Source organism: Ruditapes philippinarum, unplaced genomic scaffold, assembly GCF_026571515.1.
Source record: "Ruditapes philippinarum isolate M1 unplaced genomic scaffold, ASM2657151v2 ctg2053_1_1_1_1, whole genome shotgun sequence".
NCBI classification, from domain to species: Eukaryota; Metazoa; Mollusca; class Bivalvia; order Venerida; family Veneridae; genus Ruditapes; species Ruditapes philippinarum.
In genome coordinates, this window is record NW_026866502.1 from 65,411 (window position 1) to 77,537 (window position 12,127).

The following is a 12,127-nucleotide window of genomic DNA, read 5'->3' on the forward strand; positions in this document are numbered from 1 at the left end:
TCTGTGACTACGTATACAAAAGGACATTTTTTCTTACAGGATTTTTTTTTTCGTATAACATAGCATATTTTACAAGGAAGACACAAATAACCATATTAAACTACATGTATTATGATAAGGTTATCTTGCTCTGTTTTAAAGTAATCAATATATGTACGTAAAAGATTCGTTTATTTAATAAAAACACAGTAGCTTCAGCTTTTCAAAACAGGCATACTTGATTATCCTGTTGAACCATTATGACATTTTTGCTTTCATATATCGAGCAATCTGTTTTTTTAAAAGTTTTCATAGTCTTACGTATATAACGTTTTATAATATGGATAATGTGGTATCATTGTTCTAAACTTAAAATTGTAGTTCATTGAACTTTCACAGAGTATGTTTTCTCAGCAGACGATATTGTGTTTGATGATTTACAAATATAAAGTCCTGAATCTTGCACAGTTACATTCAGTAATTGGTAGACCGTGGTCTTTTCAAACTCAAGCGATGTCGTGTAAAACGGAACAGTCTGAGGGCGGAGTTTGTTGCCTTCTTGTTTTAGTAGTGTGACATTTGGTCGTGGAAAACCAAATGATTTGCATCTCAGCAAGGTATTACCTTCTCTTGCTAGAGTTACTGACTCCTGTTTATTTTCACCTAAAAATGCAACAGGGTTCATTTGACTGGATGAAAGTCCTGCAGTGTTTCTCTGAAGATAGGTAACTTGTTTCATATCAAGTCTGTGAAGAATACTTGCAGGCTGTGTACAGGCTACAGATACAGAAATCATGGTCTTGCTTTTCTTTAAATTTCTTGAAATAATCGCAATGTCGGCATGGTACTCTGTTCCGGAATTTGCTATTTTTCGCATTCTAAGCATTTTGTTGTTGTTGTTGTCTGGTAGGAACGAAAATGCTGCATCATGTTCTTGTACGGCGCCATTAAGTAACGTAGCTTCCGCCTGAAGCATTCCAAATGAAAACTTTGTACCGGAAGTATCAACCATCACGTGGAATCTTGCTTCGCCTCGAGAACTAATTCCAATTTCATTGGACTGTGGAACCAATAGATAATATTGTTTAATATCCTCTTGTGTATTTGACATGTTGTGTGAAACCTGAAGACTAAGGTGTAATTCAAATGAATGCATCTGACAAATCAAATGTAGTCGAAGTGAATCAAATGCCATGTCTGTTGGTAAACAGATTGAAGCACTCTTAGACTGTCCTGTCGCTTGAACGCTTGACGTTGCTCGTGCATTTAAATCTGAAAATGGAAAACAAATGCCTGACGTCAGTTTCGGAAGAAGATTTACAAAATCGATGGTCCAAGTATTATTTAAAGATAACGCTGTGTCTTTATTTTCAAGTTAATTGGTTAGTCTGTTTAATTACAAGCAAAACTATTGTCAAAATAAAACCTAATCGAGGTTACTTTTCTTGCACTTTAAAAGTGCCAATTTTACCTCCACTAGAATAGGGAAGTTCTCTAACCACTTTTGCAGGCACGATAATTTAATTTGATTAATGATGTGAGTAAAGCTATACATGTATAAAGGATTTAATTCTTTTCATTGTATATATCGTATGAGCAATGTTTCCCGTGGGCATTGCCCGTCATGCTAAAAAAAACTGTTATCTCTGCTTTCCGAGATTACAATTTTTCTATATTGTGTGTTTGTTTTGTATTTATACAAACTTATCAACTTTATTCATAGCAGACTTACCTTCTGGTAGAAATCCTTCATTTATGGTCCACAAAACTGTCACGTTCTCCATAGCAACGAATGTGACCGTGACATTTGTACAAGCTGGTAATGATGACGTCACATGAATTGACTTGACTTCTATTGGAGCGGCTAAATGTCCCATACTCTATATATAACAAATTAAAATGACCATCTTTAATACTAAAGATATTATAATGCAGTCACTTAACTTTTTGATTCACTTATTGTTGTAAGAATTACAATTTTATATTTGGTCGCTTTAAGTGGTTTTGTGAGTCAACTTATATTGACTTGTTTCCTGATAATTATATTGTCTTTTACGATAATTAAACAGTTTTATGGTTCTAATAAATACATAATATCTTAATTGATAAATTGATAAGTAGATATTTTAACAATTACAATTTTAAACAAGATTATTAATGTCTGCTCTTATTATTGAACATACTGTGAAATGCTATGTGCGCATGTTTTAATGACTCGTTTTTCTAGAATAAAAAGACAACAGTGTCAGAATAATCATGAAGTTTATATGTAGATATGTATCTTACAACGAGTTAATATTTCCCTACAGTGATATATTGTTGTAGATGAAACAACGAGTTAATATTTCTTTACAGTGATACATTGTTTTAGTAGAGTGTAAATATCATGTTTAAACCAGTCGCTGTATGTATACATGTGTAAAGGTCAGATCGTTTAGCTAGCAAATATGCGCGTTTAGAGAGAGATTTTATATCAGTTAGGAGACACACGCTTATAGTGTGAGGGGTTATTTTTTTATTGGGAAGAGAATTTTGTTGTTTTGAAGAGAATTTTGTTGTTTTGAAGTCAGTTTTGTTGGTTTGTTGAAGTGGTTGAATATAATTGTGGTGATCTTAATTGATCAGGGTTTATTGGTTGTAATTTGTTGTTTTTGTTGTTGAGTTATATCTGTTTGTGAAGATATAATTGGTTGATATTGGTTGAATGTTTGGTATTATATCAAGATTATATTAGTTGCTGCTTTGTTTTGAGGATATATGTAAATATTGGGTGCTTTAGTTTAAGTTGTTTTCTGATGCTGATTAGATTGTGTGAAGTTAATATTGTTGTATGAATGTTTGTGGTTTATACTGTATCTTCGAGTTGTAAAAATATTCATTTTTTGTGTTGTTCGTTTTGTGGTGATTTTATTGTTATTTGATCATAAGTTGTTTAGAGCTTGGGCTCGCCAGGTGTCTTGTTTCGTATAAAAGACGTATACGTGAAAAGATATTTCATATAAGTGGCTGATAAATGATGTGTGTTTGTTTTGGGTGTAAATAATGATCAGAGTTCTTTGTTTTGGGTGTAAATAATAATCAGAGTTTGTTGTTTACATGTATATTATGATTTGAGATAGAAAAGGATAAAAATACCTAATAAAAAAGATAGTGTTAACTAAACAATTACATGCTAGTTTTCCAACTGAGAATATTTCACTTTTATGTCAGGCGGTGCTGCCCAGCCTCCATATCTTGGAAATTTGGTTCTAGTATTTATTACTAAATCTTTTCTTCGATTAAATAACATCAAGGCAGACATTTCTCCTGACAATTTGGGGGCTCGTCCGGGATATTCTCTTTAAGTTGGAATTTTTCCTGGCAAAATATTGTTTGTTAAACTTGATAAAATTTTTGTTAAACCTTAAATCATTTACGATCTGTTGGTAAAATACTGCAGTGTAAAAGCTGTTAGGCGAAAATCGATAAACCTTCGTTTAGTGTTATACAAGTAAACTCTCTGTACAATAGAGTTTAAGTAGAGAGTTATATGTATAGAAGCGGTGACGGGCTGTGTTTAAAAGTTTATTTATACTGAAGAAGTTATTGCATTTTAGCAGGAAAGCACCCTTTGTTGAATACTGTTTATACGGTGATAGAATTAAGTGGTTTTTGGGAGACATTTGTTTCGATAGTTTGAATCATTGTGTTAATAAGTTATAACGATGATAAAGATATAACTTATAATTTGTTGAGGTTATAAACATCAGTAGTTGATTAAAGTTTATAACCGGTGTTCAGTGGGTGATTATTCATAAAAGTGTATGAAATAGTTGAATAGATAGTTTTTGCTGCCGGTGCTCAGTTGGTTGTTTTCTTAAAGTTTACATAGTTGTTAAACACTACAGGAAGATTATTATCGGTCCCCTGGTTGTTACTGTTGATACAAGTTCATTGCCGGTGCCCAGTAGGTGCCATTGTTATATAGAGATTAGATTTGGAATAACGAGTGTCGGTGCTACAGAGGTACACCATTTTGTTAAGTATAAAGTGTTTATTTTACGGGTTTCGTAAAAGTTTATTATTTTATTGAATAGTAATCCATTATTAAGCAATTATGGATTATGAGAAATGGGTATCATTGGGAGAGAGGCTTGGGTTGAAGGACGGGGAGTTACGTGATTATGTTCAAAAGAAAGAATCAGAATATCTTGATAGAGAAGAGAGAAATATTAGACGTGAAGAAGATAAACGGCGATTTGAGGCCGAGCGTAAAGCAAAAGAAGATGAACGTGAGGAAGAGCGACGGCGATTTGAGGCCGAGCGTAAAGCAAAAGAAGATGAACGTGAGGAAGAGCGACGGCGATTTGAGGCAGAGCGTTTAGAAAAAGAAGCTGAGCGTGAGGAAAAGAAACGTTTATTTCAAGCTGAAGTAGAGATGAAAATGAAAGAGCAAGAAATAGAATTAATGAAGTTAAAAATTGAGGCTGGGGATCGCCTTGATACCCCACCTAGCACCGGTTTGAGGCCAAGACTGCCTAAATTTGAAGAGTCAAAAGATGATATAGATGCTTATATAGAGCGTTTTGAAAGATTCTCTATAAGTCAAGGATGGAAAGAAGATACATGGGCAATAAGCTTAAGTTCGTTATTAACGGGGAAAGGTCTTGAAGTTTACACTAGTATGCCTCCTGAGCAAGCATCAGATTATCAAGAATTAAAAACAGCAGTTTTGAAAAGATACCAATTAACAGAAGACGGTTTCAGAAATAAATTTAGAGAGAGTAAGCCGGAACAAGGGGAGACTGTAACCAATTTATGGCTCGCTTAGATAGGTACTTTAGTAGATGGACAGAAATGGCTGACGCTGCGATACCAGTAGATAATTGAATAGCACCTTATTATTAGAGATTCAATTTGTACAAAGTTTGTTCAACGGAGTTAGGCTCTTTTCTTAAGGAAAGAAAGACCAAAGGATCGTAGAGATGTCATATCTTTGGTTTAATCTTATTGCTGCAAACAATACTTAGAGGCTTCATGGCGGTACACATTACACATAGTAAAACTCAAAATATGCCCAGGCTTTTCAAATTATAAATTACCAATACGGCACCATAATCAAAGGTAATTATCTTACTTCGAAACCAATACAGCATTTATCACCAGAGTATGAAAATTAGAAAAGCTTACATGCTTACATATGTTGAATAGAGAGGGTCATTGTAGGCCCAGAGATTGTATGAGATCAAGACTAAGAAAAGAATTATGGGCTTGCTGTCCAATGTCATATGGAGAGACAAATAGAAATTACTTTAAAACAAATCGGATATTCTTCACCAAGGAACGTGGCGAATAGTCAGGCCTGGAGAAAATAACTGGATGGGGAGATTGAATGTAAGAATAGATATTCAGGATAGAGTATTGTCGATTTCTCCAACAAGTTCTGTATGAACGGTGTATTGAAGAGGGAAACTTAAAATTAGCAAGGTAATTCTGTCCTGTCATTACAAGCAGCTGACTACAAATAGATCATAGAATGGTGAACGTCAAGGAATCTGAAACCAAGAGTTATGTCGGTAATCAGAGTGAAAGTGTTACTTTAGAGACACCTGGTTGCGATTTTAGCTCACAGTAGTTTAGAAAGATGTGTTTGATGGAGAGATCAATGTTCTGAATAAAAAATGTGATGTCATATGCTATAGATGGTACGGGCAGGTTAGGTACCATGGCAAAAAATAATATATTGATCTAACTTATATATAAAGGAAAATAGCAGGCTAATGGTTTTTAGTTAGTCAGCAATCTTTGATTTTAGTCTTGGCAATATTCAGGGTGTACTTGATAAGCCAAATGAGAAAGTGGGTTAGCCGAGAAGAAACAAATATAGCTGCTGTTGTTACTAGAGCACAGGCAGAAAAAAAGAGAAGAAAGCAATGAAACCTCTTAAAGTTCCAAAGGTCGAAGATAATGAAATTACGGTAGATGTTCTTAAGAAAGAACAACAATCAAATGACAATACGTTACAGCGTTTTGTGGCAGTATGCTAGGGAAAATAAGAATCATGAAAAAAACAAAAAGCGGTAACAAATTTAGATATGAAGTAGAAAAAGATGTGTTGTATAGAATATTTGAGACGGTGAAAGGTGATTTGAAGTCTGAAACAAGACAAATAGTTGTTCCTAGTAAATATCACAAAAGAGTTATGTCATTAGCTCATGAATCTATAGTGGGTGGGCATTTGTCTGTACGCAAGACTTTAGACAGGATACAGTCTAGTTTTCACTGGCCAGGTATTTCTAGTGATATTACTAGATTTTGTCGTTCCTGTGACATTTGTCAGAAGACGGTGCCCAGGGGTAGACTTCAGAAAGCTCCTTTAGGTGAAATGCCTATTATTGATACTCCGTTCCAGAGAATTGCGGTTGATTTGATAGGGCCAATAACGCCTGTATCGGAAAAGGGAAATAGGTACATATTAACTGTAGTTGATTATGCTACACGTTACCCAGAAGCTGCTGCTTTACCAAGAATTGAGACTGAAAATATAGCTGAAGCATTGTTAGATATTTTTGCAAGAGTAGGTTTCCCATCGGAAATACTTAGTGATAGGGGAAGTCAGTTCACGTCACAACTTATGGAAGAAGTTTGTAGGCTAGTATCACTAAAACAGTTGTTTACGACCCCTTACAATCCAAAATGTAATGGTCTTTGTGAGAGAATGAATGGTATTTTAAAAAGCATGTTGAAGAAAATGTGCCAAGAACGACCTAAGGATTGGGATAGATATTTGTCTGCGGTTCTCTTTGCATACAGAGAAGTCCCTCAGTCAAGTACAGGGTTCTCGCCATTTGAACTTCTATATGGAAGAACTGTTAGAGGTCCCATGCAAGCACTAAAAGAATTATGGACAGAGACAGAAGTACCAGAGACACGTAATACGTATGAGTACGTCCTAGATTTGAGAAATAGATTAGAACAAACATGCAAGATTGCTAGAGAGAATCTCAGCAACTCACAGGAAGAGTATAAACATCATTATGATAAGAAAACACGACCAAGAAGTCTAAAGAAAGGAGACAAAGTTTTATTGCTCCTGCCTTCAACACACAATAAACTGATGTTACAATGGAAAGGTCCATTTGTTGTAAGTGAAGCAGTTAACAAGTTTGACTACAAAGTGAAAGTAGGTGATAGAATTGGGATGTACCACATAAATCTTCTGAAGAAATACGAAGAAAGAGATGATAGAATTTGTGCGAGTGTAGCTGTAATAGAAGCCGAAAATAATGATGATACTGGGGTAGTTGATGATGAAAATCTTTTAGAACTAGTAGACACACAGGGTAAAGAGACGTACAGAGATGTAAATGTTAATGATCAATTAACACTTGAACAAAACTCAGAAGTAAAAGCGTTGCTTCAAGAATTTGAGGATATTTTTACTGACGTTCCTGGAACTACAGATCTTGAATCTCACAAGATTGAGTTGACTGACAAAACACCAATTCGTGTTAGACAATATACAATTCCATATGCAAAAAGGACATCGGTAGAGGATGAGATTAAGAAAATGCTTGAATGTGGTATCATTGAACCAGCAAATTCTGATTATAATTCTCCAATTGTTTTGGTGAAGAAAAAGGATGATACAAACCGCTTTTGTATTGACTTAAGACGACTCAACTCTGTAACAAAGTTTGATACAGAACCAATGGGTAATGTTGAGGATGTGATGGCAAAGCTGAAAGAAGATAAGTTCTTCACAAAAAATTGATTTGACCAAAGGTTTTTGGCAAATACCAATTGAAGCAAAATCAAGACATCTAACAGCCATTTTCTACAACAAAAGGTAGTTACCAATTCAGAAAGATGCCATTTGGAATGGTCAATTCTGGGTGCAACATTTAATAGAATGATGCGGAAGTTACTTTCCGGAGTGAATGATACTGATAACTATGTTGACGATGTGCTTGGACATACGGTTACATGGGAGAGACATTTGAAGATGTTGAGACAATTGTTCGAAAGAATACGAAATGCAAAGATCACAGTTAAGCCTTCTAAATGTATGATTGGGTTTGAAAGTATACCATTTACCGGTCATGTTGTTGGCAAAGGACAAATGCAAATGGAAGATGACAAATTAGTCAAAATTAAAGACGCTATACGCCAGGTAGAGAAGCAACTGAGATCCGTTTCTATGGTTTTTAGCTGGACTAGCCGAAATCGATTGCTTCATTGCAGAATTGTTCACCATTGACAGTCTTACGTGAAGATAAGACAGCAAAGGTAAATGCATATGAGAGAGCGAGATGAAGAAGCGTTTACGACATTTGAAGCAAGGACTGACACGATCACCATCTGACGACTTCACAGACTTTCAATAGTCATGTTTGTTTTGCAATTTGATGCTTCAGAAAGGTGTAGGGACTTGCACTTCTTCAACAGTTTGATGTATGGTCTGCTTCCAATAGCTTTACTGCGAAGTATGAAGAAATTGTATGAATCGAGAAAGTAACTACATCGGTTATCGAGAAGGGAATGTCTGCGTATGAGCGGTATTCTGGAGATAAAAGAAATTCAACAAGCTATGTTGTACGGAAAGGAATTTGACTTACATAACAGACCATTTGCTCCTTTAAAACGTGATATCAGAAAGTAAAGTTGAAAGTGACGAAATAAGTGCACGAAGGGCGATGTATATCTCTACAGAGTAACTCATAAGTTTGGAGAGTGAGCTGTGAAGGAAAGGACACGTGAGTGCAGATTTACGGTCTAAGCTAATACTCCATACCGCTGAAAAAGACATTGTAGATATTCTTTTGTTTGAAACAGTGGAGTGTTTTCTTGAGATAGGGGCTCAGATATAATCTATGAAGTTGAGGTGGATATGGTGAGATATGTATCTTAACATACGAGTTAAATAATGTTCGCGCCTTACATTGACTTATATTGTATGTAGTATTAAAGCGAGAGACACGTTAATATTCTCTTTACAGTGATAATTGTTTTTAGTTAGTGTAAAATTATTTCATGTTTAAACCAAGCGGTGTAATTGGATATACATTAAACACGTATCAGAATCGTTAAGTCTCGCACACATTGCGCGTTGTAAAAGAATGTGGTTAGTCGTGAGAGCGACGCGAGTATGTGATGTATTATTTTATTGAAAAGAGAATTTTGTGAGTTAATTGAAAGTGAATTTTGTAATTTGAGATCAGTTTTTTGGTTTGTTGAGAGTGTTGAATAATAAAGTGTGATCTTTAAATTGATCAGGAAGTGGTTTAATTGTGTTTTTGTGAGTTATATCGTTTGTTGAAGAAATGATAGAGTTGCTGCTATTGGCGCATTGAAAGTTTAGGTCATTATATCAAGTATTATAATGTATTTTAGCTGCTCTGTTTAGAGAGATAATTAGTAATATGTGGTGCTTTAGTTTAAGTGTTTCTGATGCTGATAGATTGTGTGAAGTTAAGTAGTTGTGTGAGTGAGATGTGTTGTGTGGTGATATGTTATCTTCTCACCGAGTGTGTAAAATATTTCAGTTTTGGTTGTTCGTTTTGGGTGATTTTTATTGGTATTTAATCATAAAGTTGTTTGAGAGTTTGGCTCGCCAGGTGTCTTGTGTTCGTATAAAGCGTATACGTGAAAAGAATATTTCATATAAGATGGCTGATAACACTGATTGTGTTTTGTTTTGGTGGTGTAAATAGATATCAGAGTTCTTTGTTGGTGTAAATAATAATCAGAGTATTGCTTGTTTAACTGTATATTATGGATTGAAGATAGGAAGAAGGAAAAAATACGGAGATGAGATGAAGTAGAGTGAGTGTTGAAGCGTGAGACAAAATTACGATGGTCTTAGGTTTCCAACTGAGATAAATCTTCACTTTTATGTCAGGCGGTGCTGCCCAGCCTCCATATCTTGGAAATTGGTTCTAGTATTTATTACTAAATCTTTTCTTAGATTAAATAACATCAAGGCAGACATTTCTCCTGACAAACAGAAATATCATTTTCGAAAGATGTTTACAAAAATACATACTAACCGCATTTGATAGCATAAATTCCGCATTCTTGATGAAAGATATTAACAAAATCCCGATGAAGTTTATTTTCAGATTCATTTTTTGAACTGGGTTTTCAGCGGGACATTGGCTACACTACTATAATATCGTATTGAGAGATGGACATTAACATAAATACGTCAGCTGTAATTATCTTATGTCTAGAGCTGTCATATTAAAACATCATAATTTGCAATAAATATGTGCAACGACAGACGCAAGAAAAACTGAGATATAGGTGTAATATGACAATTGGGCATTTGTTGTCAATCGCAAAAAAAAAATTAATTACATGCGCATTATAGCTTATCATGACTGCATTGAAAGCCACATACATACAATTCTTAAATTGTTTAATATTTTATATACATGTATTTTGTTTTTATAGGTTATATACGACTGTACCGAATCCGATTTGTTTGATTCTATCGTTTGAAAGTATCTTCAGCATATAAATCATCACAACGGATCAAAGTCTCGCCGTAACAGAATTTTAGATAATTTATAATTGTATATGTACATAGGGACTGAAAATATTACAGTCACTACTGTATAGGCAATAAGAATCACCACATTATTCAGTTTAAACGAATTTATTTTAGCTCGCCTATGTTGGAAGCTATAAGCATAATGAAACACTCGAGTCCTTTCCCGGAACCGATCAGTATTAAGCAATGAATGTAAAGTTTCTTGCTCAAGGAAAGAGCGGCTTGCCCTTGACGGGGTTTGAACCCATTCGGCCAGCAATCCTTAGATTACTAGTCCGACGAGTTATCCACTTGGCCACGCCGGTGTATTTTGACTCCTATAGCATTCAAATGACGTAATCTAATAGGAACTGGTGTCATTTCTTTCCTAAACTTGCTCTAGTTTTCTGTTTTAACCGTGACATTTTATAGTGGTACCAGAAGACATAAAAAACTTGAAACATCCATAACATTAGACAATAATTTAATAACTCGTTTGAAAATACCCATGCGTTATTATTTTAGCTTTTCTTTAAAGGCACATTAAGTCTGTTTTTGCTTAATTTATTTTTCAAAAGCTCTTACACCCATGTAACAGTTTAAAAAACATTCATTGGCAATATAGCTGAGCTTTCTTTTGATACTTTTGTCATTTGGCGATAAGTACAGTTATAGCGAATTTGTATTTTGTATGGAAGTCAAAATACTACTTTTTACATTTTTACTTTTAACAGAAATGCTTTCACATTCAACGGTATAACGTTATTTTCTTCAGGTGATAAGCATTTCACATGTTCTTAATCTTTTATCACAATTTTTTACGAAGAAAGAAAATAATATTCACTGTGAGGCATAATGTGCCTTTATAACTAATGTTTATCTGTACAACTTGTAATTCAAATATTTCTGGATTTTTCCTTACACACAAGTATTCCATTTCTTAAACTTATATAACTTCTTCTCTGCAAGAAATCATTAGAAATATATTATCTTGTTCGCTGTATTGGAAAAAAAAAATATGTGATTTGGATTGCTTTAGATTCACAAAACTGTCAAACCATCATTTTGTATCTATCTTTACGCTACGAACTATAAATTAATGAGTGCTGCGGCAAGAGAAATTGCGCAGATTAATAACATTATGTTATATTTCTTAGAATTCAATCACAATTCTGATAATATATTCTTTAGTATATTAAGAGAAGTGTGTGACATAGTCGATCAAATATCTTGCATGTATAAACACATAAACGATAAGACACTTATTTATTAAATACTGATTGATATTTATCATTTTCACATTTAAACAACAATATATTTTAAGAATATTCTTAAAAAGCAAAATGGGAGAGTGACACGTGTTTTATACGTCAATAACGTCAATTGACGTCACTGTCATGGCGTGTCAGCAACCTTAACAAATAAGTCATGACGTTGTAGTTTGCAGTTGTAGTGAAAAGTTGGCACATAAAATGATTATACTTATTTTTTATGATGGCAACATATATTTTATACGACACAATTATCATCACACTTTTGTTTGTGTATTTGTGTTTGACGATGCCCTGGCCCTTCCTTGAATAGTGGAGATGAGACTAAGATTTTAAAAATTAATTCATTAAAACTAAATGGTTT

The 12,127-nt window shown here is 34.2% G+C and overlaps 1 protein-coding gene across 1 annotated transcript; it reads right to left on the reverse strand.

Moving 5' to 3' along the window:
- Positions 1 to 93: 93 nt before the first annotated feature.
- On the reverse strand, positions 94 to 10,164 carry LOC132732671 (uncharacterized). Its single transcript, XM_060719143.1, has 3 exons — positions 10,008 to 10,164; positions 1,712 to 1,859; positions 94 to 1,251 (listed from the first exon to the last, which is right to left on the reverse strand). The coding sequence occupies exons 1-3, from the start codon at positions 10,083 to 10,085 to the stop codon at positions 362 to 364; spliced, it is 1,116 nt and encodes a 371-aa protein (XP_060575126.1). The 5' UTR covers positions 10,086 to 10,164; the 3' UTR covers positions 94 to 361.
- Positions 10,165 to 12,127: the final 1,963 nt, after the last annotated feature.

What these genes read in the sequence shown, in the direction of transcription:
- LOC132732671 (XM_060719143.1), bottom strand. Translation starts at nt 10,085, where the DNA reads ATGAATCTGAAAATAAACTTCATCGGGATTTTGTTAATATCTTTCATC. An exon ending in AATTTATGCTATCAAATGCG is followed by an intron (nt 1,860 to 10,007) that starts GTTAGTATGTAT and finishes TGTTATATATAG; the next exon opens with AGTATGGGACATTTAGCCGC. An exon ending in TGAAGGATTTCTACCAGAAG is followed by an intron (nt 1,252 to 1,711) that starts GTAAGTCTGCTA and finishes TTCCATTTTCAG; the next exon opens with ATTTAAATGCACGAGCAACG.